At 51.3% G+C, this 26730-nt stretch overlaps 1 protein-coding gene across 2 annotated transcripts in view; it reads left to right on the top strand.

The window, feature by feature from the left end:
- LOC112109565 (myoD family inhibitor) overlaps window positions 1-17218 on the top strand; it is a 41892-nt gene extending 24674 nt beyond the window's left edge. For both annotated transcript variants that reach the window (XM_024204132.3, XM_024204131.2), the window contains exons 3-5: window positions 1127-1345; window positions 13776-14045; window positions 15312-17218. In XM_024204132.3, the coding sequence (XP_024059900.2) occupies window positions 1127-1345; window positions 13776-14045; window positions 15312-15568 (746 nt within the window). In that variant the 3' untranslated portion in view covers window positions 15569-17218. The remainder of the gene's footprint in view (window positions 1-1126; window positions 1346-13775; window positions 14046-15311) is intronic.
- Window positions 17219-26730: the final 9512 nt, after the last annotated feature.

Raw genomic sequence — 26730 nt, 5'->3', positions numbered from 1 at the left:
GCACACGGCATTTTAACATTAGAAAATAAGCAGGGGTTGTATTTAAACTAAATCAAATGATGCACCAGCCTGTTTCTGAGTAAAACATCTGAGAAATGTTGTATGATTTTAAAATTTGAATTGTGAAAACCTGGTGGGATTTTCAAAATGATGTTTATTGAAGTCTTTTAAGTCATGATTTGAGGACTTCAGTATCTCAGTTAGAGGTGAGGGGTCTATTCCAGGAGTGGGCGGGTGAGGTTCTGTGGCCTGCAATGTGCAGCAGGTCAGTCTAGATGATCATGATGGTCCCTACTGGCCTTAAAGTCTAAGTGTCTTATTTAATTGTTTGTCCAGCAGTAGCGCCTAAGGGCCCCAGTCACAGACCAGGAGCCCATTGTTCTAGGCACTGTACAAACACACAACACGATAGTCCCTGCCCCCAGAGAATTCACAAGTGCTCAGCACTGGCCTGACTCTGTCCCAGCAAAGTCAAGGGGACTTTTACCATTAACTGCATCAGGGCCGCCCTGAGGATTCAGGGGGCCAGGGGCAAAGCAATTTCGGAGGCCCCTTCCATAAAAAAAAGTTGCAATAATATAGAATACTGTATTCTCGTGGGGGCCCCTGTGGGGCCCGGGGCCTGGGGCAAATTGCCCCACTTGCCCTCTCCCCCCCCCCCCCGGGCGGCCCTGAACTGCATGAGGAGCAGAGTCGGACCGTGCTGAGCGCTTCTGAAAATGCCACCCAAAATGGCCAGATCCTCAACTGGTGTAAATCGATGTAGCTCCCTTGGCGTCAATGGAGCTGTGCCTGTTTACACTAGCTGAGGATCTGGCCCTAGGCTTCTTAACTTTCTTGTGAATAGTGTGCCCAGGCTCGAATCTGGGAAGCCTGCTGCCTTCGCACTGTTTAAGGGTTGTGAAGATGGAACGGATGATGGAAGAGGTGTCTCATTGTTTCCTGGTACTCCCCACTCAGTCTGTCTGATGCCATCTGTTGTCTCTGGTCTTATATTGCAATTGTAAGCTCCTTGGGGCAGGGACTGTCTATGTTCTGTCTTTGTACCGCACCTAGCAAGGTAGGATCCTGGTCCATGGTATGCTAGCACATATAATAATAATTAGAACCTTACTGTCTTTCTCAGATCAGGAGGAGATCTCGTGCACTTCCTCCACGCAGAATCCAGCGGTAGCACCGTCTGCTCTGTGTCACATCCCAGCCCCTCACCCTCAGGCCCCCGCAACGGAGGAGAAAGAGAAACTGCCAGATGACGACAAGTCCCTGAACCTTCTGGCAAATGGAACAACACCACCCAAAAGTGAGGCCAAGTCGGAATTCATGGTCACTCCCGAAGCTGTGACACGTAAGTCTCTGCTTCTTTTCCTTGGGTTCTGCTGGGGCGGGGGCGGCATTGAGGGTTTGGCTCCTTGAAATCACGATGGTACCTCTCCCCTCACTCATGGGTTCAAAGAAACCCATAAACTATTTGGGACGGGGACTGTCTTTTCATTTTTGGTATGTACAGCACCTAGCACAATAGGCCTAGTCCCAGGTTGGGGCTTGTAGGAAGTACCGTAATACATACAAAAATAATGTCAGAGGCTCCTAGCAATAGTGAGCACTATCCCTGTTCTTCCATTATCCTCCCACTCCCAGATAAAAGCAGGGAGCTGTATTTTTATCCCATACACTAGGATGTGGCGCTAGTCCGGGTGGCGAAAGTAGGAGTAGCATCCAGTGAGGGGGTAATTGCTGCTGCTGTTGTCTGTAGTGTTAACCTTACCTGCCAAAGTTATACACAGGGACATGTGGGAAGAAAAATGAGGGACACGCCTTCTAACTCCTGTGAAATGCACCAGACGGGGAGAGCCCCGCAGAGGGACAGAAGGGGGAAATGGGAGGGGTTTTGCTAACATTACAGACGGTCCCTCCTACACCGGCATGTAGGCAAGTTAAGTAACTAGGGGTTGAAGAAGTGGCAGGACCAACCTGCAGGGATTGTGGGTTTAAGGCTAAAGTGCATCTCTCTGACTGCCCCAAACACAGCTAAGGGCACAGTAGGGATGAGGATCTGCAGTTCCCACATGAGAGACGGGTTGTGTCCTTTGAGAGAGATCTGATACCAGCAGCTCTGCAGAGGGACAAGTCAAGGGGGGCTCATGCATTGGGGGTACAGCTCCGCTGGGATAGCAGTGATGAAAGCTGTGGCATAGGCAGGTCGAGAGCGTTTTTAGCACTGTGCTGTCGAAAGCCTGCTCTGTGACGGGTCAGATAACACAGTGGGAAGATCGCCAGAGTTCTGTCTGTCTGTGGCTATGCTATCGATCTGCAATCGGAGGGTCGCTGCCGCTCAGGCAGGCGTAGCCACGCTAGCTTTAATCGAGCGAGCGCAGCTGCGAATCGCCATGATGGCATAGCCACTGGTGTGTGCTGTACAGGCCCACCCAGTCCCCCTGGGTGTGTACTTGCAATGCTAGCCTGTGCTGAAGCTGTGTTGCTGGGGCTTCTGTGCTGTTTTTAGCTTTGCCCGTTAGTTAGGTGACGCTGCAATCGTGCTTTGGAGTGCAGCGTAGGCATAGCCTCTATCCATGCACCCACTTTTGCTGGGACAGCGCCACCGTTGCATTATGGGTCCCATTTTTGCCAATGCAGACAACCAGCTCTATCCCCTGTCCCCTGAAAACACCAGCTGAAGATTTACAGCAGAGCTGGATCCAGGGGCAGGCTACCCCTACTGTGCCTCGTGCTGAAGGTGAGGGAAGGTGGTTTATCAGGTTTGGGAGAAAGCAGGCCAGTCCCTTGCTGAATCATTAGATCTGTTCTCTCCCTGCCCTCGGACTGCATCCCTGAGCCTGGATTTAAGGGTCTTGCCCTCAGTCTGCCCCTTAGGCACACAACAGTAAACCCCCTTTCGTTGGATAGTTCAGTAGAGTCTTTACTTTTCCAGGGGCATGAAATGGATTGAGGCTTCCCATTGGAAAGCGGGACGGTGGGGGCTGAGGCTCTCAGTGAGGTTGACAAATTGCCGGTGGTGCAGACTAGCGGGTAGGACGGAGGGCAGCCAGGGAAAGGATAGCGAAGTAGGGTTGATCCTGATGGATGGACAGGATGAGAGTACGTGGAATGATAAGTTTACGTGCTTCCTGTACTGTAACTTGGAAACCTTGCAGGCATCTGACCTTCTGCACCTCTGAGTCACTCTGTTGTACCCTGCCTGGGGAGCAAGCTCTCAGCCCTCCTCTCTTTGCCGCGGATTGGCTCACGCATGCTGCCTCCGCATCAGCCCCAGTGCAGTCCGCCCTAGGTGGCTTACCTGGAAAGAGAGCAAGCTCTCTCTGGAGTGGATGAACAACACTAGGGCAGTTGACAGGTACGCAGGCTGTGGGGGGGGAGAAATCCAGCCTCATGCTTCAGGGTATCATCAGATTGCAACAGGAGTCAGGAAGAATTTCCCCCACTGAATATAGCATTGGTTAACTGCATTGTGATGAAGTTAAATCTTTCCTCTGAATCTCCAGGCATGCAGCTGGAAGGAGGATATTGGACTGGACAGAACAATGATCTTAGGTACTTATCTGGCCCCCATACCATAATATCTGAGCCCCTCATAATCTTTAACGTATTGATCCTCCCAGCAGCCCTGTGAGTAGGGGAGTGCTAGTATCCCCATCGCACAGGTGGGGAATTGAGGCACAAAGGCAATTCCTAAGTGAGTTAGGTGCCTAAGACCCATTGACTTTCAATGGGAGTTAGGTGCCTAGCCCACTGAGGTGGCTTTGGAAATCCCATATTAACTGAGTTACCCAAGGTCACACAGAGAATCTGTGGCAGAGCAGGGAATTGACCCCTAGATTAGCACCCAGACCCCTGGCCCATTCTTCTTTTCTGATCTAATCTGATATAATGGGGCAGGGGGGAAACAAGCAACCATGGAACTGGATTTGTTTGTGTAACTTCTCACCTAGCACCAGGACACCTGAGCTCTAGGAGTGAGGCTATTATGTGCCTTAACCCTCAATGAAGGGTCATTCAGCTTTGGAATAGGCTGTTGAATCACCATCATTGGAGGTTTTTAAGAATTGGACAAACCTGTCAGCAGGGACGGTCTAGGTTCACTTGGTCCTGCCTCGGTGCAGCGGGCTGGGCTTGATGCCGTCTCGAGGTCCCGCCCAGCCCTGCATTTCTTTGATGAATTTGTCTCTTTCCAACAGCCACACCAACCCTGTCACTCTCCAGTCATGCCGCTTTATGGGGTAATGATGCCGGAGTGTGTGACAACCAATCAGGGTGGACCTTTGAACAGACACTTCACATTTACCATGTGGGGATTAAATACAGTGAAACCTGTTCTACCGGAAGCTGCCATTAAAAAGTCGTCATTTTCCAGCAGTTACCACACGCTGCTATCTGAGACACCCGCGTAATTCCCTGTGCTTCGAATGGGAAGTAACAGTGGTATCTTAGTAAGGTGGGGAATGTTTGTTTTAATGATGACCTCCGCTAATGGCCAATCAAAAATCCCTTGTCAGGAAGATGTGGGTCTTTCCCTAATGATGAAGCAACGATGAACTGCAAATATCTTCAGGCTTTCAAGACCTGGGCCAAATTTCAAAGAACTCGGGTCTGATTTCCAAGTGCTCAGGACCCGGAATTGGGGCCAGATTTTCCAAACAGTTCAGTTCCCTTTTAGGTACCTAAGTAAATAGCCGAAGTTTTCAGAATGGCTCAGCACCCAATGTGCTGAGTTATTGGGAAAGTCTGGCCATCAATGTCACAATGGGAGCAGCTGGGGGCTGAGTTCCTTTGAAAATCTACTCTCTGGTGCAGGGCAAACAGATCTCAGGTGCATCTTGATGTATCCCCCTGTGGATAATACCAGAGGGAGGTGAAATGATGCATTCTGAAGTATAGGAGAGGTTATAGCATTGGGATCCTGTAATTTATTATCCGAGAGTCAGCACTTATGGGAGAAGGCAGGGAGCTTTGGGAAGGGGGCTTTGGAATTGTGTCCCTGTTCCATGGTCCTGGTATTATCTCAGCGTTGTGAGGGACTCAGAAAAATGACCTTCAGCAAAATTGATTGTTGTTCCTAAAACCTGGTCTTAGCAGGAAGAGACACTGCTGTGGTCAGATCCTCAATCCACTCAAAGTTCCTGATGACATGACTAGAGCTGAATCTACATAGTGCTAGGAGCTGCTGAAGGTGCCATCTCTTGTATAGGAATTAAAATCAAGGTCCTGGCCTCTTTAGGCCATTAAATATCCAATGACAATGTCCCCAAAATAGGAGTGATAGTCCTGGGTTCCTGGACCATTTCTAACTGGTTAATTGCATTCTAACTCCCTAAATTCTCCTTGAACTTGCAATTGGATACGAGACCCTCCTGGACTCACTTGTCGTGTAGTGTTGCACTGCGCTGTTAAACAGCTGTTGCATTCCTCCCCAGAGGTGGCTGCATGTCGGAGGTAGACTGTAGCCATTCTTCCATCTCCTTTTGAGTGTTTGGGGATCCTTTGCATGGAAAACCGCCCTATAACTGTAAGATATTATTACTAACTCTGAGGGGAAATTCTGGCCTGGCTTCTCTGCTGCTCAGTGCTTGTCTGAATCAGGGAATGATTTTGATTTACAAACAATTTAATCCGAGGAATGCAAAGAAACAGAGAAAGCCAAACCATGTACACCAGGCACTTTTGTAAACCCTGCCATTTTCAAAAACATTTAACAACTGAAGCTGTAGAATATTTGTGGGGAGTGGCTGGCAAGGCATGTCTGAAAATTCCTGACCTGTGCTTCTGACTTTCTCTCTGTGGACTGCATCAGATTCCTGGGCCCAATGGGCCTTTCTTGCATCAGATTGAGCAGGATTTTTGAAGCCTAGCATATTGGAATCATACTGGACCATGCACTGCTAGACTCTGTCTACACCAAATGAAGGCGAGGACCTGGTTCCAACAGGGTAATAGAGATTGTTTCCCCGTAACTGGGTGAAAAAGATTAGTGCATTAGGGGAGGGAGTGTAATCTAGTGGATGCAGTACTTTGCTAGAAACTCGGAAGACGTGGGTTCAATTCCCAGCTCTGCCTTTAACCTGCAGCCAATTCACTTCCCCTCTCTGTGTTTCTGTTTAGACTGTAAGCTCTTCAGGGCAGGAACTGTCTCTTAGGCCTGGTCTACACTACGACTTTAATTCGGATTTAGTTGCGTTAATCCGAATTAATCCTTAACCCGTCCACACAACGGAGCCAGTTACTTCGAATTAAAGGGCACTTAAAATCGATTTCTGTACTCCACCCCGACGAGCGGAGTAGCACCAAAATCGATTTTGTTAATTCGAATTAGGGGTAGTGTGGCCGCACACCACCGAATTAATGTGGTTAAAATTAATGGGGTAGTGTGGCCGCACACCACCGAATTAATGTGGTTAAAAACCGAATTAATGTGCTTAGTGTGGCCGCGCACAATCGAATTTATACAATCTGTTTCCCAAATTCGAATTATCTAAATTCGAATTAATCTCGTAGTGTAGACGTACCCTTACTTGGGGTATGTACAGCACCTACCACAATGGGGCCTGGATCTTGGCTGGAGGTCTCTCTCTGTGCTACTGTACGATAAATAATAGTTTAGTCCAGCTACAAGTAGGCTAAAAGTTGCAAAAAGATCAGGGGACAATCATTGGTTGTAACTGGATTCCCTGGCTCTGGGCTTGAAAGACTTCTGTTGGCTGCAGTGGGCTTTGGACAGGGTTGAACTGAAGATGGGGCCTTTTAGAGGGGCGGGGCCCAGACAGTTAGGGTCTAGCAGGACTGCACCCTCTCGAACACTAGTCTCATGACAGTTTGGAAACACACCCGCCCACCCCAGGGGCTATTGTATCTTCTTGTCTCTTTGACAACGGGAGAGATGCCATTCTAACAAATCATGCCTGGGGGAAGAGCCGTGAGGCCAGCCTCCGCAGGGAGAGCCTGTTGGGAGAACTGGGGAAATGGTAATGAGCAGCTGGGAGCAAAATTCTTATCAGCTGAGGCCTCACCTGTAATTTTCCGATTCAGGGATTCACCGCTATGTAATCTCACTTGTGCCCCTGCGGTTAAGGTCATGTCAGCGCAAACCCATGTTCTCAGGGGCGGATTTAAACTCAGCTATAGAAGTTCTCTTGGGGTTTGCGCCAAGGATACAACCCAGTTCAGGGGGCAGCTCTGTTTAGCCGGTGTATAAATGTATGTCCATGTGTAGCTATTTTATTATTATGCTAGCACTGAGAGACAGGGGCCCTATTGTATGTAATAGGCGCTGGACAGACACACAGTACTAGATAGTCCTTGTTCCAAAGAACTTACAGTCTAAATAGACAAGGCAGAAAGGAAATGGTGTTATCCCTAGTCCCTATACAGATGGGGGCGGAGGGGACAGAGTTAAGGGCCTGGTTATCAGAAGTGCTGAAAATCCCCAGCACCAGCAGAAATTCCATCCTTTAAATGACTGCTCTAAGATGACACAGGGAGCCTGCGGCAGAAATGGGTGTTGTATCCAGACAAGACCATCCTTCCCCTCAACACAGAGCTGCTGTTCTGGTCTGCCATGATGACACAGTATAAGAAAAAAACAAACCCAAAATACGCAGTTTATGCAATTAGGGCACCTCGATTACATCTTGTACAGATCAATGATGGTTTAAACATTAAAGAAGGAACTTGCGGAGTGATTAAGCCAAGCTAATGAGGCTGTTTTCAAAAGCAGCCACTGATTTTGAGTGTCCGCTTAGACAGTAAGCGCCTTAGGGCAGGGACCCTGTTTTTGTTCTGTTTTTATACAGCCCTTTGCATAGGGGCATCCTTCTCCGGGACTGGGGCCCAGAGATACTATGATAATAGGTATGATGATATGATAATAGGTAATAATCATCGAAACACCAGTGGGGCCTGTCAGAGGAGCCAAGTGCCTCCTCCCAATGACGTCAAGAGGAAATGCGTGAAACCAGTCCTTCTGGAACCTGGAACCCTAAACAGCCTCAAAAATGGTTCCTTTTGCTTCCCCTGCAAACGTTTTTTCCCCTAGGCCATTATCTTTGGGGCCATCCCTGCTCCCGCTTCCCCCAAGCTCCCCAGGGGGCAGGATTAGGCCTTCATTGTGACAATGGGAGAGCGTCTAAAGGTTTCCTGCTTTGGAGAATCAGCTGAAAGTTTGGATCCTGCTCCTCTCCGTCGGTGTGTACATTCAGGCTGGGGATCTCTCAAGGACAGGCGCTCGTGTGCTTTCAGGCGTTTCTCCTCCTAGCTGGAAACTGAAACTGAAAATCACCCAGCACCTCAAAGAGGAAAAGGTTGGGGAATGGGAGTCTGATTTAATCCAAGCTCAGTTTGTTCTTTCTTTCATCCCCTCCTCTTCCTTCCTGTCCCCCTCTCACCCCTCCTCTATCTATCCCCCTCCTTCTGGATCACGTCGCCCGGTTGTTTTCACCTCAATTTTCAGTCCCGCTTTTCCCAGCATGCTCTGCCATGGAGCTTCTCACACAATCACCCTCCTTTAGGATCCAGTTGCTTAAACTTTCCCCCCGGCCTCGTTCATGCTCTAAAACCAGCCTTAAGCACTAGTGACTGCCTGGGACTGCCCCGCCCCCATTCTGTGTGGGACAAACCTGCTTTGCAAGCCCCGCTACTTCCTTGCCAGCCATTTCCCCATTTCTGCTAGCCGGACCGAGTGTAGCGCTCGCAGCCCTGCTGGGATACCCAGGCTAGGAAAACAAGATGCTGTTTTCTTACCTCCATTGATTTTATTTTTGCCTGCGAGCGGCCTGGCATCCTCGCCAACGTGAGACAGAAGCACCTTGTGTTTGGCCGTCTTGCTCGATGCAGTCCTGGCCCTTCTCATCCCTGCAGTTCAGGCTCCCTGTCCCGCTGACGCCCCGAACAGAATGCGGCTACTGTTCCCCGGCTTGGCTCCAGGTGCCTTTGCCCTCAAGCCTTTCTGCTGAATCATCACTTGTTTACTGACGAAAGAGAGAGAGAGAGAGAAATTCAAAGTTTGGCACAGACAACGGCAGGCAGAGTTCTATTTATTTGGTTATGTTGCGGGCCGGGGAGCTTGATGATTAACCCTTCCTGATCTGGATTCCAAATCCTGTCTGTGGTTGGTAACCAGGCCGACTAACCACGCATGAGGGGAAAGGCAGGATTAAACTATTCTCCAGATTCCCCCACATTGCCTTGTCTGGCCACGGCAAAGTACAGACGAGCAGTCCTTTGGCCCCAGCTAGGGAGATTCGCAAGCCTGACTTGTTTCTGCAGAATGCGAGGACAAGAGGGAGTCGCAGCTAAAGCAGATGTTTGTTTTCCTCCCCTTTAACGTCCAGCCAGAGGTTGCAGATCCCTTTAATTAGGGCATTCATTTGTTTGGCGAGAGATCCACAGCCCAGCTTTCTTACAGGGCATCGTCTTCTCAAGCTCCCTTCTGACTTTCAGCCCTGGGGGTTGGGCTGGAGGGGGGAGTCCAATGTGAACACACAACTGCTTCCTGAGGTCAGCAGCCCATTTGTGGCCTTCAGACAGCTGACCAGCCTGGGCGGTGTCTGTGCTAGCCTTATTTTGGGAAATCACCCTGTGGGGGCAGCTGCTTTGAGGGTTGTGCTAGCGTAGTTCAGTCCAGGGTAGCTTTTATAGAGGGTGTCATTTAGACCCTCTCTGAGCAGGTGGCATCAATGCAGTGGTCGCAGCCCAAGTCCAGCCACGTTACCGCCATCAATGGAGCTGAACCAGTGGTGGTCAGCGCCTCCACCAAAGGAGTAACTTCTTTATTTGGTAGCAGCAGTAGGCTTTTATCCTTTATACGGACCAGGTTTTCAGAAGAGCTCAGCCTCTTTGGTGTTGAGCTCTCTTAAAAACCTGCCTTCTGGGCTCTCTTCTTTCCCGTCGCGTTGTCACGAATATCTTATATGACCCCATCACCATAGCAATTGAATGCACTGCAATCTGGGCTGCGTTTATCCTCACAACCCCCCTCTGAGAGGGGACAGGGCTATCACTGAAGCAGAGACACTAAGGGACTTGCCCAAGGTCACACAGAGCAGGGTGAGAAACCCAGGTATCCTATGTCCCAGGTCAGTGTTCTAACCACTGGGCAATTCTTCCACCATAGGACTCTACTTGCTCGTTCCTTTATTTTCCATCCCTTCTCCTCCCTCCTCCTCATGTCCCTCTTGCTCTACTATGTCATCTTCTTCTGCATCTCTCCCTTTCTCCCCCCCCACCACCCTTTGTGCCTCCCTTTCCCCCTCCCTGATGCATCAGGCCAGATCAGCGTAGCTAAGCCAATGGGGCTGCACCGAAGACACCAGCTGAGGATCTAGTTTCCAGGAGCCTCCCGTCTCCCTGTTTCATCTGTTTGAGGTTGGGGTGGATTGGGGGCAGAACATGAAGGCTGCCTCCACAGAGGATTGTCTGGTTATGTCAAGAAGGGATAGAGCCTCACAATCTAGAGATGGCCTTTGCTGATAGCCCTCCACAAAGGGTTATAAGGAATAACCATCATGGATTCGTCAAGTACAAATAATGCCAAACCAAGCTAATTTCCAACTTTGATGGGGTTTCGGGCATAGTGGATGGGGGGAAGCAGTAGGTGTGATCTACCTTGATTTTAGAAAGACTTTTGCCACAGTCTCGCATGACATTTTCATAAGCAAACTAGGGAAATGCAGTCTAGAAGAAATTACTATAAGGTGGGTGCACAACTGGTTGAAAGACCATACTCACCGAGTAGTTATCCATGGTTCGCTCTCAAACTGGGAAGGGGTATCTAATGAAGTCTCATGGGGGTCAGTCCTGGGTCTGGTACTATTCACTATTTTCATCAATGACTTGGATAATGGAGTGAAGAGTATGCTTATAAAATTTACGGATGGCACCGAACTGGGACAGGGTTGCAAGCACTTCGGGGCACAGGATGAGAGTTTAAAATGACCTTGACGGATTGGCGAATTGGTCTGAAATCAACAAGATGAAATTCAATACAGACAAGTGCTAAGTTCTTCATTTAGAAAGGAAAAATTCAATGCACAACTACAAAATGGAGTATAACTGGCTAGGGGGTAGTAAGGCTGAAAAGGATCTGGGGGGTCATAGTGGATCACAAACTGAATGTGAGTCAACAATGTGATGCATTTGTGAAAAAGGCTAGTACCAGTCTAGGGTTTATTGACAGGAGTGTCGTATGTAAGACACAGGAGGTAATTGTCCTGCTCTATTGGCACTGTTGAGGCCTTAGCTGGAGTATTGTGTCCAATTCTGGGTGCCAAATGTTAGGAAATGTGTGGCTAATTGGGAGAGAGTCCAGAGGAGAGCAACACACATGATCAAAGGTTTAGAAAACCTGAAGAAAGGTTAATAAAACTGGGCACGTTTAGTCTGAAAAAAGAAGACTGAGGGGAAACCTGATAAGTCTTCCAGTATCCTAAGGGCTGTTACAAAGAGGACGGTGATCAATTGTTCTCCATGTCCATTGAAGGTGAGACAAGAAGTAATGGGCTTACTCTCCAGCAAGGGAGATTTAGGTTAGATATTAGGGAAAACCTTCTAACTCTCAGGGTAGTTAAGCTCTGAACCAGGCTCCCAAGGGAGGTTGTGGAATCTCTGTCACTGGTGGTTTTTAAGAACAGGTTGGACGAACACCTGTCAGGCATGGTCTAGATTTACTTGGTCCTGCATAAGCACTGAGGGCCAGACTTGGTAACTTCTCGAGGTCCCTTCCAGCCCTACATTTCTGTGATTCTATGAAAGGCCTTTAAGCCCAGTAGAAATGGTCTCCCCAGATACCTTCCAGGAAGAACAAAAAATGGCTTCAGGGCTCTCCCGTGTCTCCGTTCAAGTAAAATTCTCCCAGATGGTTCCATTGGACCAGGGCTGTTTAACGTTCTCTTTATAAAAATTCCCCCTAGATGTGCAGAGCCTTAAGCAAGCCCAGCTGAATTGTACTTTCCACTCAAACATCTTTGCTGGACTTAGCCTTGTCTACACATGGGCTTAACTGCATTTCGACCGGGGGGAAATTTCCCCTGCCCATTCCTCCTCCCCTCTAGAATTTACTTATTTTTCTACCAGCTCCAATTATGAGCTTTGTAAAGAAGTCACCTTATTTATAGTGTTTCCTGTCCATGTTTGACGGGAGATTGGCAAACCTTGCGGAGGATGTCAAGCACAAAGCCTTAGATGCTTTTTTGTTCCTCATACAGCCTCCTGTGGCCCAACGATGAGCACACAGGGTTGGGCTGTAGTTTAAACCTGTTCCTAATTGATTTAAACTAAATAGAAATTAACCTGGGTAAGGGGCGGTTCTATTTTTTTTAATGACACTTTACCATGTATTCTCCCCCCCCTCCACCCGCACCATGTTTGTAGGTGAGCTTGCTACTTATCTGATGCACTGGCAAAATTTGTGTCACGTTCTCTAGTGGGCCACTAGAGGCTAGCAACCTAATACTGCTGCCAACACAGGGAGCTGCTCCTTAAGTTAAAGGGGCAACGGTCTGTGCTGTGCTGTTGTGGTGACAGTTGTGGGTTCAAACCCTGTTGATGGCCCATGGCCAGGAGTGGGTTACATATGAACCCTATTCATATAGGCCAAAATGTTCCCCCTGGGGCTCCTAAACTTTCGACACCCTGAAAAAGCTCTTGCCTTACTGAACATCAGTGGGAGCTGTGGGTGCTCAGCACCTTTGAAAATCCAACCACTAGTTTAGATGCCTACATTTTAAGGCACACCTGTATGAATAATGTTAGTCATCCTTTTTAATTCCCTGGGAGAAATGTCTCTCACAGAGACTGGTTAGGTCTTACATCGCTCTCCAGCTGGTGCATTATTCATTACTCTTTATTGTGTGTATTATGGAGGGGGGTAATTCTTGTGGTGTTGTGTTATGGAGGGGGATCGGGGCCTTTTTGTACTAGACAGCGTGCACACATATAATGAAAAAGTGGCCCCTACCCAGAAAAGCTTCCGATCTAAGTGCTTAATGGATGAATGTCTTGCTGGGTTTCTCTGCCTGTACCTGTGCAGTTAGTGTGTGATCTTCTCGTGTGCAACGGCCCCTCTGCCTGAGGAGATGATGGGGGATATGTGAGTGGTTGGGGGCAGCGTATGCATGTTCCAGATTGTGAGCAATGCCCCTCTTTCCTGTAGCCCCCTGTCCCTTCCAATACTGCTTAGTCCAGGTCAGGATGTGGGAAGACCTAGTGTGCTGGCACTAGGGAATGGGGGCTGGGAGCTAGAGAGAACCACAGACTCCGTCCGTGTCTACACTGCAAACTAAACCCAGGCTCTGACTCAGGTTTGAGCCCAAGCCCCGTTCTGTCCACACACAAATCAGTCTGATGAGTCGGCAAGCTCTCAGGGCCCGGGTCCTAGGATGCGGCTAGGGAGTGGGTCAGAGCCTGAGTCCCGCCGAGTCCAAGCCCTGTCATTTAGCAGTGTGGACGCAGCTCAAGCCATAGACCCAAGTCCAAAGGTCTGTGTGGCGCAGTGTGGATGCGTTAGCGTGGCTGTGAGACCGGGTTCAGCAATTGTCAACCCAGCTTTACAATGCAGTGTGGACGCTCAAGCCTGGCTTGGAAACACATCCACAAGCCAGGGTCCCACACACCTGGGTTCAGAGTGCAGCCAAGACGCCCCCTCTGCATCCAGCAGCATCAGTAAGAATCCCCTTGATATGCATTAGAGCCAGGACCGGTCTTTTCTTTGCCATGCGGGATGCTCCTCTGAGTGCAGCTCTCTCTAACACACTGCTGCCTCTTGCCCACAGGCCAGCCCCAGGTGCGAACACCCCTGCGGGGTCTCCAGCCGTCCAGCCCCATGGACTGCACCCCTCTGCTGCAGAACGGCGCCGGGCGTGTCCCGGACCCAGGCGGCACAAACCGAGAGGCCGGGAACGGCGTCCTCGGCTCGCTGCCCAGCTCTCAGAAGCCTCATCGGAAGCTGCAGTCACACTACTCCATCAACAGCCAGGGCAGCAAGAAGAGCAAAGGCAGCTCCAAATCAGCCTCCTCTCAGATCCCTGTGGAGGCGCAGCAAGGTACCGGCTCTCCCTGCCCCCCCCAGCTCCCCAAATCCTCCACGTCCACTAATGGGAACAAGAGCTACAATGCTCGAGCGAGAGATGGGAGCGCCCAGGGTGAAAGGGGTGACGCCCACAGTTACTGCTTTGTGCTGACTGCCCCTTGCTACCGTTCAAGCCAGGGAGGTGTGTGGATCCTGGTCCGATTCCCCCACATTTTCCCTATTAGCTCTGGGCTGGCCTCCCCCCTCCCTGCCAGGTCCTCTGCCCCACCTCCTCGTGCCTCACGCTGGTCCTGTTAGTTCTGGGATTCCCTGCCCCCTAATCTCATGACCCTCGCATAGTTTTGGATCCCCTTCAATCCCAGTAATGTCCCTCCCAGCCCTCCAGTAATCTCCTTCACTAAGGGAGAACTAAGCCTCACACCTGCCCCATAGATTCCGGGACACACACTTCCCCCTCACACTGGCCTTACATCTGCCCCATAGATTCTGGGACGCGCTCTTCCCCCTCATGCTGGCCTTACATCGGCCCCATAGATTCCAGGACGCTCTCTTCCCCCTCACATTGGCCTTACATCTGCCCCATAGATTCTGGGATGCGCTTCTCACGCTGGCCTTACATCTACCCCATAGATTCTGGGACGCGCTCTTCCCCCTCACACTAGCCTTACATCTGCCCCATAGATTCTGGGATGCGCTCTTCCCCATCCCTACATCCTCCCCCCCCCCCCCCAATCCCCATTTTAAATGAAACAGCCCATTCTGGTAAAGCTCCGTCCGTTTCTCACTGCTGACCTTGGGCGAGTTCTTTTTGTTTGCCTTCAGGTTTTGGTCTGCCTAGCTTAGGGTTTTATACTGCTGCCCATCACCGTAGTATCTGGGCACCTTCCACACAAAATCGTCAGCAATGGCCAAGATCCGAGAGGATTCCATGGAGTCTCTAAGCTCCCCGGGCAGCACTGGTTGGCCCTATAGTGCCATTCGCAGGCCCCACCCTGCCTGTGTGTCTGCAGAAGCCAAAGGCCCAAATAACCAACCACCCTGAGCCCAGCAGCCCCGGGCTGGTCTCAGATCTCTGCCCTGAGATTGTTTGTGGTGGTCTCTATGGAAGCTGGGAGCTAGGGGGTTAAATCTGGAACCCTAAAATGCCTGTTGGGAACGTTCCCATCCAAGCCCTGGGATGGTGCTGTGCCAGGCAGCATCCGTGAATAACAGTATCATTCATTTCTGTCCTCTGCCCCCCACCACACTCCCTCCCTGGCTCTGCCATCCCCCTCCTCAGATTGCTGCGTCCACTGCATCCTCTCCTGCCTCTTCTGCGAGTTCCTGACCTTCTGCAACATTGTGCTGGACTGCGCCACCTGCGGCTCCTGCAGCTCCGAGGACTCCTGCATCTGCTGCTGCTGCTGCGGCTCTGGGGAGTGCGCCGACTGCGACCTCCCCTGCGACATGGACTGCGGCATCGTGGACGCCTGCTGCGAGTCCGCGGACTGCCTGGAGATCTGCATGGAGTGCTGTGGCCTGTGCTTCTCCTCCTGAAGCGGGGCGGGGGCGAGGAACCCAGAGCCAAATCCCTCGCCCAGGCATAAACGTGAGGGGACGGGGGTGGGGCAGGGGTGCCTTGGATTGGGGATCCCCCCCACCCCGCCACCCATTTGGCTCTTATTTTTCTTGACCTGCCCCGCATCATGTGTTCGGAGGATCCTGCAGGTTTCCTGAGCCTTTGAGAGAGCCACACGGGAGATGGAAAGGGGAGGAGTCCAGAGACTCCAGCAGAGCCGGTAACCTGAGGCTGGAAAGCACCTGGGGATGGGAGTCCCCTCCTTAGAGCCATGGGACAGCGGAAGATTCGTTGGATACCTGCAGGATCCAAACTTTCTCTCTCTACCTCCCCCAGCGCTGTCCGGCTAGGTAACCCCAAGCGGTTCACGGGGGAATTGAGACAGCAGCGTGGCTGCTTCCTGCCACCTGAGCCGAGAGCAGGAGAGCAAGTCCTACGCAGAGACCCTGAGCTGCCTTGCTGGGCCAAAGATCAGACATGCACCGAGCCACCAGCTGTCTGAGGAATCAGCGAATGGTGCCACCCTGCTGGCTGGCTGCTCCAGTGCCCCGCTGGCTGACAGCTGGCATGTTGTAGCGGCACGAGTGGCCCTTGGCTGGCAAAGAAAAGTGTGCCAGGTGCACTGGTGCCAGCTGATTGGCAGCTATTGCAGGATCATCCATGCTGCTAGTTCAAACTACGGCAAGGGCGTGGTGCCTGCTCGTTGGTATTTTAGGCACAGGAGTGCCCGCTAGTTTGCAACTCGAAGGAGTAGGCTGATGTCCCCTGGTCAGCAGTTAGATATCGTGAGCCCGCAGGGAGATTGCAGCTGGCCTGCCAGCACCCAGAGTACAAAGACAGGACTTTTTCACAGAGTTCCCACTGGCCTGTCTAACCTCCTGCCCTGCGGACTCGGACGATGGGGCCCAAGACATGGCACAAAACGCACGCACCGGCCTCATCCTCCCACCCCAGGCGGGAAGCCGTGGCTATGGGCAGCAGGGCGCTGTGAGGTTCAGGGGGCCGGCCGGGGTGGGAGGTTGGAGATGGAACGCCTCGGCCTCCCTTTGCGGTTGGAAGTGGCTTCCCCGCCCCCTTCTCGGTGCTGAGGAAGACAGGCAAGTGCAATAAACCCAGCCGGCTGCTCCCTTGTGACCCCAGCACTTGGGCTATCGCATGCGAGCGTGCGTGCGCACGCACACACACACACACTTTTGCACAAAGCCTTTTCCTTAACTGCCCCTGTGATGGCTGACAAAGGATGCCCAGAAAAGCCTTCCCCGCAGAGAAGCTGCGTGTCCATGCACAAATTGGTGGAGAGAGGAGATTCCAGACTCTCCCTGTTGCGAAACGCCTTCTCTCCTGGCCTTCTCGTTACAGGGGAAGGACAGAGCTCTCCGGGCCTGACTCAAAAGTGCAAGCCACGCAGCAGTGGCTGTTGGACACTGCGCCTGCTCGGAAGGCCTCCGGAGGGCCAGTGGCTCCGGCTCTCTCTCCCCCTGACCTATACCGGCCTACCCTGCTTGGGCCTTCAACTGCAGGGCAGGGAGGAAATGCGCCCTGCACAGGCTGGGGGGGGAGTGGGGGGGGTTGTGAGGTTTTGTCTGTTTGATTTGTTACGGTAAATAAAGATCTTCCTGCATTTCTGACCCCCGACGTCTCCTGTGTCGTGTGCTCGGCCTGGGGCAGCATCACGGGACCAAGGCCAGAGCCCGGCAAATGTCCCCCAGGACAACTTTGCCCCCCACCATCCTCAGGGCCTTTGAGCAGTGGTTCTGTCCCTGCTTAGGACAGGGTCGGGGATTGAGTGGGGCCTGAGTAGCAATCTGGAGTGTATCCTCCTTGTTCTCTCTTCAGGGACATGAGGGAGGCTGGACAGAGAAACCCGCTGGGATTTATCCCTCTGGGTATCATGCTAGGGGTATTAAGGGAGAGCCCGCAGGGCACAGAACTGCTGGTATTTGTCCCCCACTTTGAGACAGGGTACTGGGATGGATGCCTGCTTAGATATCTCCTGGGGTTCCTCCCCATGGTTCTAGCTAGACACTTCCATGGGTTGTTCCACTGGATCTGCCTTTGTTAGGGTTAGGAAACTGCCACACAGAAAGGTGAACTGGTTTTACGGAAGCCAGGGAATAAGCCTCCATTCCCACAACACGGCCCACCCCTGCAGCCTGCTTTGCAGGCTCTGAACCTCTGCCACTTCACCCACCTCTGGGGCTGGAACGCAACAGCCGCTCTGTGTGACAATGCTGCACGACCGTGTTTTCTGAAGGAGGGGAAGCCACGAACAGCGGCTGCAATTAAAACAGCTGCCACGGGAACTTGGGGAGGCAGGAGATAACAGGATTGCCAACCCTGAGCATTCAAAAAGCATGAGCCCGTCCCCCAAAATCATGAGATTAGCTTAAAAATCGTGAGTTTTCAATTATACATTTTTAATTTGTTTTGTTTGCCTTCTGGGGTTTGAGCCTGTTTTCCAGCTTTTCTCTGCCATCACAAGGGCTAGAAAGTTTCTTTTTAAAAAATGCAAGCTGAATTTCTCACAAAATCACAGGACTCCAGGATCTGGGGCTTTAAGGAAAACAGCAAATATTGCAGGACTTGCAGTGAAATTGCAAGAGTTGGCAACACTGACCAGGACACTGGGGTTAAGACCCTGAATTCTTGAGAAAAGGGCCAGGGGATAAAGATCACAAGCATGCTGAAAGACAGCCCCTAATACCTTGGTAGGGACATTGGATCATTCAGAGGGGAGAGTTCTCCCTACTGAATCCCCCACACCACTCACTCCCTGCCTGGATATTCCTTGGAGATCTCTGCATATAGCGAAGTCAAAGCCTAAAGGTAGCCTGGTTTCACGCTCATCTCGGGGAGGGAAACACCAGGCCAAATAGGTCAGTTGGCCAGAGTGACACATGCTGGTTTTGCACTCTGGGCTGCTTGCCCTCTGGGGATAAAGTTTCAGTTAACCAACTTATTTTTAGTGCTGACCTAAGGCAGCACTGAGCCCGAGCCTCGCAAAGTGAAAGGCTACACGTACACCGAGGGCCTGATCCAAAGCCCATTGAAGCCAATGCAAAGCCGCCCCTTGATTTTGGTGGGCTTGGCGGCAGGCACAGCCCCTGAGTCTGGGCAGAACCGTTCTGCAAGCCTACGGAGCTAACCCCCAGGCTCGGCCTGGACCCTGATCCAATCCCGTCTCCGGTGTAGCAGACAGAGGCTGGGTACAGTCTGTGGTGGGCTAGAGAGCCCTCCTCAGCCCCACAGTACCAGCGCCGGGGTAGAACCGAGACGGGGAGAGGTGGGAATGGAATCTAAGAGCCGAAGGCAGTTCTTGCTCCTAGATAGGGTGACCAGATGTCCTGTTTTTAAAGGGACAGTCCCGTTTTGGGGGACTTTTTCTTATATAGGTGCCTATTACCCCCCCACCCCCAGTCCCGTTTTTTCACGGTTGCTATCTGGTCACCCTACTCCTGGAGGGCCTCCTCCAAAGTCCATTGACGTAAATGGGAGCCTGTCCACTGGGCCCTGGATCCTTGGCAAGAGGAGCCAGGACAAGACCTTTCCCCAGCCCCCCAATCCCCGGCCTCACTTGTGGTGCTAGTTAGTGACTGCTGGCAGCTCCCGAGCTCTCCCCTCAGCCGGCCGGCGTGCCAGCTGTGGTAACAAACTCTGCCAGAGACGCTAATGGGGAACAGATTTCACCAGCGGAACCGGGGCCTGCTGTCAGAAGCACAGTGCAGGCTTTTGTCTGACAGACGGATGAGAGGGGAGTGGGGAAAAAGCACATACCACGCTCTCTCCCACCCCACACTCATCCCCACCCTCCTGTGCCTCTCCTGAGCTGTGCACATCTGCATCGCGTGCTTCACGCCGCTGTATGCAGAGAGAGGCATTTACGCTCTGGCCAGCCCCGAGGTGGTGTAAGTTGTCTGTTCTCAGATGGGAGCTTAGCCTGACCGCCCTTGTGTCCAGACTGATTCTTCCTGTGCACAGGATTAAAAACCCTGAGCCTGACGTTGTAAAAACAGCATGCACGCCAGCCACACACCCCGACACACGTTAACAAGAAAGAGGCCCGATTTTCAGAAGAGCTCAACACGCTGGGACTTGTGCTTTGTGGCAAGTACATCACCAATTATGGGTGATGAGCCCTTGAAATCCTGTCCCCCTAAATACCTCCCATTTGACTGTGTTCATGAGCAAATGGGATCCTATGGCAAACGCATACACAGCCACCTTGATTTATCTGCCCCTTAAATAAGTGGCTTAAAATTCGTGTGTAAGGGAGGGGAGTTTGGTTTCTCTGAGTGGTGGGGAATGATGTATTTCTAAATGTATGTGCTGTTAACACCTACATACGCTATAGTGACGGCTGCACTAGAAAATGCAAATAAAAATCACTGCTCACTGGAGCTGGGCCTAATCGAAAGTGAGGCTAAATGCTGAAAAGTGACACTCTAAAAATGGCCTCAGGAGCACAGCTGGGCAAACAAGGAATTTTTTGGTTCATTGGCAATTTGGAAAAGTCGAAGAAAAAAATCATTTCGGGGCTAAGGCAGTGTTTTGTTTTGACAAAAGGTTTCCTTTTGATTTTGCCCATTGTTTCACGTTCTTGGATGTTTCTTTAATAATCTTAAAGGATGTTTTGAACCAAAAAGTTGTTTCAAAACCAACATAACCCAAGTGATTCATTCTGAAAACGTTTAACCTTTTGATTTTTTTCCCTGATTTTTTTTGTTGTTGTTTTGGTGTCCAAATGAATAATTCCGTGAAACTGACACGAATTTGTGACACGTTGCAGTGTTGCGAGAGCTGCCTTTTTTGCTGAAAAAAGTTGCGTGTGAAAGATTTTCTCCCGGCTCTAATCAGAAGGCTCCAAATGTATTGTGTCTCTGTGACTCCAGATCAAATCTACTTAGCTTACAAAGAAAAATGCTGTTTGTTTCCTACCAGCCAGCCCTGCACAGAGGCAGGCTGGCCTCTTTCCTTCTCACTCCGATCCAGCAATCAGAACTGCTGACAGTGCATGAGCCATGCGAGATATTCCAGCTCACACCCACCCAACGCCGTGCCGGCTCCACAGAGTTTACAGGAGTAAAGAACAGTCAACAGATCTGCTTATGAATACATACAGGTTCACTATTGCAGTGCAACCGGTGTCATCATTTACACGTGTGTGAAATGGGTGTTAAATGCTGCTGCTCTCCTTTGGTGGCATTTAAAACCCGTAGGTTTAAATGATGACACAAAGCACAGAACAATGCTGAATTAACACCACAGGGCAGCATTTCTGAGTCAGGAAGTGTTCTTTTTAGAGAGCCAGGGTATAAAACCTGAGAGGACATGCCTCTCCCCAGCTTGTGTGTGCCATTGCAAACTCAGCATGATTTCTCCCTCTTATCCCAACTCTCTCCCGCTTGATCTGCGTTATACTCTTTCTGCTCTTCTCCTTCTAGCTCCCATCTTGGGTTTTCTTGCTCCTTTCTGGACTCATTTTCAGCTGCTTCCCTTTCTCCTCCTCCTCCTTTTTAATAACAAGTGGCACTTACCTCGCACTTTTCATGAGAAAATGTCAAATGTCTTGATGAAAGAGGGTAATGTATATTTTTTACAGATAGGGAAACTGAGGCACGAAGCAGTTGGCCGAAGTCACACAGTGAAACAGCGGTACAGTCAGAAATCCAGTCTCCAAGTTCCCTCTGCTCTAACTACCAGACTATATTCCCTCTTGTTTCCTTTCTCTTCTCACCAGCTCCCTAATTTCTCATCCTTTCTAGGAGCAAGTTAGGATGCAGAAGTGCCCCTCCCACTAATTAAGCTGGTTATCCTTCCTGGTCTTTTAGCAAGCCTATCCCCATTGCATTTCCCTAATAACCCAGCAGGATGTGAATTCCTGCTTGGGATGGGGCTTGAGTCTCCAGAGCTCGCAGAGGAAATTTGGCTCATGAATATTAAACAGAAAGCTACAGGGGCCTCATTCTTGTTTCTGGCATCAGGTCACCAGCTGGGTTCTGGTGTAACTCTCACCTCGCTCGCCTGCTTCAGCCCTGATGGACTATCCCTGAAATGCCCGAAACCTAACAGGAGTTTGAGAGGAACTGTGGGCCGGTTGCACTCCACAGCTTGCCAGGTTCTTCTGGGAAGGCAAGGCTTAAAAATGGGGTTTGCTGCAATTGCAGATCAGGCGGGCTTCTTTCCTGCACAGCAAAGCTGTAGCCTGTTATCTCCACAGGGCTGCAGCTGGCACTCATCACACACCTCTGTTCCTCCCTGCCAGTCTTAGCTCCAACCCTGTGATTTCTCCTTTGGCAGCTGAGGAACCCTGCAAAGGGCCTGCACTGGCCCGTGGAATAGAATCCAGGAGGGAAGCCACAGGTCCTGAAAAGAGCGGACGTGGGGATATGCGCTTCTGGGATTCATATGGGATTTACTCTTTCCCAAGCGCCGCCTGTCCTGGAGTCCCCGGGGAGCTGGCTTTCCAGCTGAGGAAGCAGAAGGTGAGAAATGTGGACTTCAACACCAAAACTGTGCGACTTCCAAATGGTTCTGCAGGAAGGAGCCCTCGGCAAAAGCCTTAGCCCTCAAGTTCTCTCTCCTGCTACCCGCTGGTTGTGGCGGAAGGCTGGGAGCTGTGGGGCCAGATTTTCAAGTGCTCAGCACCCAAAATTTGGGCTAGATTTTCAGATGAACACCACTCTGTGCGCTGGGCTCAACTGCAGATCTGGCCACTTCTTTAAGCACTTGAATGGGAGCAGAAGCTCTCTGGAAGTTCTGGCCATCTTTTAGGGGCGCTGGAGCCACGCAGGGGTCAGAGGGTCCGTTTGCAGAGGGCAAATGGGGTCAGAGGGTCTGTTTGCGAAGTATAAATTATCTTCCTCCGGCAATAATCTGGGGCTGGGGAGTGGAAAGACTCTCTTGGGATTTGAGAAGTAAATTGTAGCCAGGTGGGTTGGAGCAGCAGCCAGGAGGCTTGCCAAGCTGGCTATTGAGTAGGGGCTAACATCAGCATGTGAGCAGGGGAGCGAAGCAAGGGCAAGGTAATGCCAGGTGCATTCTGCCGGCTAGTGGGAAAGCAGGAGGGCCTCTCCGAAGGGTTAGCAGGGGAGGACGGGATGGTTGGATAGCGGAGCTAGACTTCCCATGCAGTGATTGACACTCGGTTCAGACCACTTTCGAGGTCCCAGCAGGACCGTTCCAGATGTTCTAGACCATCTCCCATGTGCGGGTCAGGCTCCGCTCTCGCCTCAAGACTCACTCACATCCCCCGTGTGTCCCTCCTACATTCCAAACTAGCTTTGGGGCAGGAAGAGATGAGAGTTCTCCATCCCCATGACTCCCCAATCAGCTCCCTACCTTCAGCCCAGCCCTCCCCACCTCCCACCCCCCGCATTTTGCTTTTCCCTAAAACACTGCAGTGGGAGCCAGAGGGGCAGAAATCTCCCCTTTGTGCTTGGAAAAGGCACAAGGCTTTGAGACTAGCTGGAGCAGGAGAGGAAGGAGTTAACCCTGCTGCTTGGGAATTAATTAACAACAGATGTGTTCGGTTTCAATTAATTAATCTCCTGCCGACACTTGGTTTTTACAGTTCCCTCGGAAGCCTCTCCAAGTCAAGGAGCTGTCCGGATGCCAAAGCTAGCTCTGTGCCTGCAGGCCTGGCAGGTCCCGGGCTGCCAGGGCTGCCTGCATGGGCCACGATGGCAGTTCAAGGAGTTTGTTATTCTCCTATTCGCTATAGGCTCCAGCTGGCAAGGGCGCGCACCCAGCCTCTGACACTGGTACCAGTGAGCTGTGACGCTTCTTGGGCGGTTTCCCAAGGGCATGTAGGCTATCGGCTGAGAATTGCTACCGGCTGGGAGTGTACGTACATGGAGGCTAAACGGCCTGCCTGATCTGGGGCAGAGTTAAGGTTGGCATTGGTACAGCGAGTGGTGTGGTTGGCTCTCCTGCTTTTCTGCTAGCCCCTGTTTGCATCGTTACCCCAGCCCACCACTCATTCTGCGCGTCTGTTTTGCTCTCTTGTTGCACACGGCTAGGTAAGCAGCAAGGTCTCATGGGCAGGGGTGGCTAATCTATAACAGGGGGACAATTACTACTTCCCTACCCCACAGCAGGGGGACGCAAGGATGCAATTAGTCAATATCCAGTGGTTCCATTTGGGGCCCAGCTCTCATTTAAAACCAGCATGCATTCAATTCCCAAACTCAAGGTCCGCTCTGAAGCCAGCTGCGGACAATGGAAAGGCTCCCAGGCCGGGCAGTAGACATAGGATCAGTCTCCGGCTGCAGAGAGAACCTGGATGAAATCGCCTTTGTGAGGTGCCTTGCAGATAGCAGTAGTTCTCTCCAGGTCATGGTGAGATGGGCCAGCCTGGGCTGTAAGCCATCCTGAGTCAAGGGTTCACCAGCTCAGGCTGCGTGTTCTGTTCCCTGTGGAGTGGGCTGGCCTGGATTTGAATTTATCTTCTGGAACTCCAGCCAGGCCTATTAATGTATGGAAAGCAAAGGGGATGGTGGGCTCCCAAGAAGCCCTTAGCCTGGCCATCTCAGCTGGAGGAACCCTCTTTGGCTGATTATATTTAGGACTTTAATTTGTGCCAGGCTCACTGCCGGCGATTTGTTAGGAGCGAGACACAGGGCATATGAATAATTAAAGTTCGTTGTCTAATTGCTGATCAACCGTGAGGGAACTACACTCCCAAGCTCGCAGGAAGGCATTAAGGCACCGTTCACTTGACCTGCCTGGATCTCACTTTGCCTAGATGTGGCTTTTCACAATGTGCTCCGCTGTAGTAACGACTGAGTTGGCTGAAGACCCAAACAGAGAGGTGGTCAGGCCAGATGGAGGTTAGGGCCAAGGGCATGGGATGTCTGGAAGGGCGTGGGGGGGCCCTCACTTGCGTGGCCTGGACAATAGTATTACACAGTCCTGCCATCGCTGATCGTGCACGAGAGCCTTCCCATCTGCAATCCCTACCACCTGTAACAGTCTCTACGCGTCTCTCTGCCTCATCGGCTCTCCATCTCGCTCCCCATCTCTTCCTCCTCCTCCCCTAGCAGGTTATTACTGAACACTGGGTGTGGCTACACTGCAATCGGGAGGTGTGATTGCCAGCATGGGCTAGCCCTGCCCACACAGGACGTTGGGTACGTACACATGGGCTAGCCCTGCCCACGCAGGACGTTGGGTACGTACACATGGGCTAGCCCTGCCCACGCAGGACGTTGGGTACGTACACATGGGCTAGCCCACGCCGACCGGGCTTCACTGCTATTGTTATTGGAGCTATCTAGAGCAAAGCTAATTCACTTGTGTGATCGTGCCTCTTGATAGCAGTGTAGACATGCCTGCTCTGTAAAGCATTCTGGGACATAGTTTGTGGGAGAGACCCTGGCTCTGCAAAATAACCATATTAGATGGGGATTGAATCCCACAGTTTGGCTCTGGACCTTAGAGGCAGTTCTGAATAGTCACAAAGTCCAGGGGGTGGGGAAATCTATGGTCCCATCTTAGAGAGAGAGACCAGCCATGAAAATTAGCTCTAGGCCTGATCTTTCCCAATGGTCAGGGGTTTGGGATGAATATGACCCCTTGCAAATCCCCACTGTGACAGGAGCCTCCTTGGCAGGTGGAGAGATGGACTAAGGGCTCTCCAGCAGCCCTGCTTCCAACCCCCGGCAAGGCGTGGACCAGGGGCATGGCTGGAGCATGCGACACTATGGTGAGTCTCTGCTTCCCAGGAGCCTTGGGCTGCAGAGTGCGAGTTAGAGCAGCCTCAGGGCTGCTGTAACTAAGATGTGGCCCCAAAATACAGAGAGTACAAAGGGGCCTTTTCCCCCCCCACTACCCCTACATCCACCCCAGATCTCTCCACTCCTGCCACCCTCTCAAGCACAGGACTGAAATAACTGGGAATCAGTCCCCTTATTCCTAGACTGGAGAGTCTATGCCAACACCAAAGAACTCAGAGAGGATGGACAGTATGTCCTGTCCACCCTTCTTTGGCCACTTGCAGTACTGTTCCATGCAGTCGGCACACCATGGCGTACTTTGCACAGGCCAGCATGAGCAACGTTAGCTTTGGACTCATCTTGCTTTCTTGACTGCTCTTTAGCTTGTTGTGAAGGGCTCAGAATGACATGAAGCTGCCCCAGCCTAGAGATGTGTTTAGCAGCACTGAATGTGTATTTTGTGGCCTTAGACATTCAGATGGATGAGAGGCAACATTTCCAGAAGGGCTGAGATGATGTCCCATTTTTAAATATGACTTGGGCACTTAGGATTCTAAATCCCATTGACTCGACTTGGACTCCTGAGTGCTTAAGTCACATGTCAAAAATGTCTTGAGTGACTTAGAAGCCCTAAGTTACTTTTGAAAACAAGCCTAAGGGTTCTAAGTCACTTTGACGCTTTTGAAAATTGTACCCTACAAAAATATCCTGAGTTATAACGTGTGCAGTGGTGGGGTAGCCGTGTCAGTCCCAGGGTATTTGAGAGACACAGTGGGTGAGGTAATATCTTTTATTGGACCAACTTCTGTCGGTGAGAGAGACGAGCTTTCCTTTCCCAGACCACAAGAAGAGCTCTGTGTAACTTGAAAGCTTGCTCCTCATCAACTGAAGTTGGTCCAATAAAAGATATTACCTCACCCACCTTGTCTCTCGGTGTTATAATAGAAAGGATTCAAAAATAACCAGGAGTTTTGAAAGGGGTGTAATAAATAGAGCTGGTCAGAACATGAATTTTGCATCCTGTGGGGGTGTAACAAGGTTGGGACTCACCACCGCGGCACCTCCTACTGGTTACTCCGGGAATTAGCTCAGTCCAGTGGAGTGTCCCCTCTTGATGGTATCCCGCCCGTTGTCTTGCCCTCGGTTGGCTTCTGAGCCCACGTCGCTCACCAACTCGCGGCATCCTCTTCCGGACCACTGCCCTCCGGCAGTGCCCCTTAGTCCAGCCACACCCTCTTCCGGGGGGGGAGGGGGGAGGGTGTCAATCAGCAGTCTCTATGTCTAGCCACCGTGGTCAACCACACACCCCAAAGTCTAATCCCTCCTGTCAGGCATCTGGCATGGTCTATAATGGCCGCTCCCTACGGCCAATGGCTGGGTGTACTGCAAGGGGGGAAGGGGGGGGACCCAGGCCCACCCTCTAATCT

The sequence above is a fragment of the Terrapene carolina genome, unplaced genomic scaffold, assembly GCF_002925995.2.
Source record: "Terrapene carolina triunguis isolate 2854851 unplaced genomic scaffold, T_m_triunguis-2.0 Scaffold199, whole genome shotgun sequence".
Lineage (NCBI taxonomy): Eukaryota > Metazoa > Chordata > Testudines > Emydidae > Terrapene > Terrapene triunguis.
Note: the sequence above shows the minus strand (reverse complement) of the source record. Positions and strands in the feature narration are given on the sequence as shown.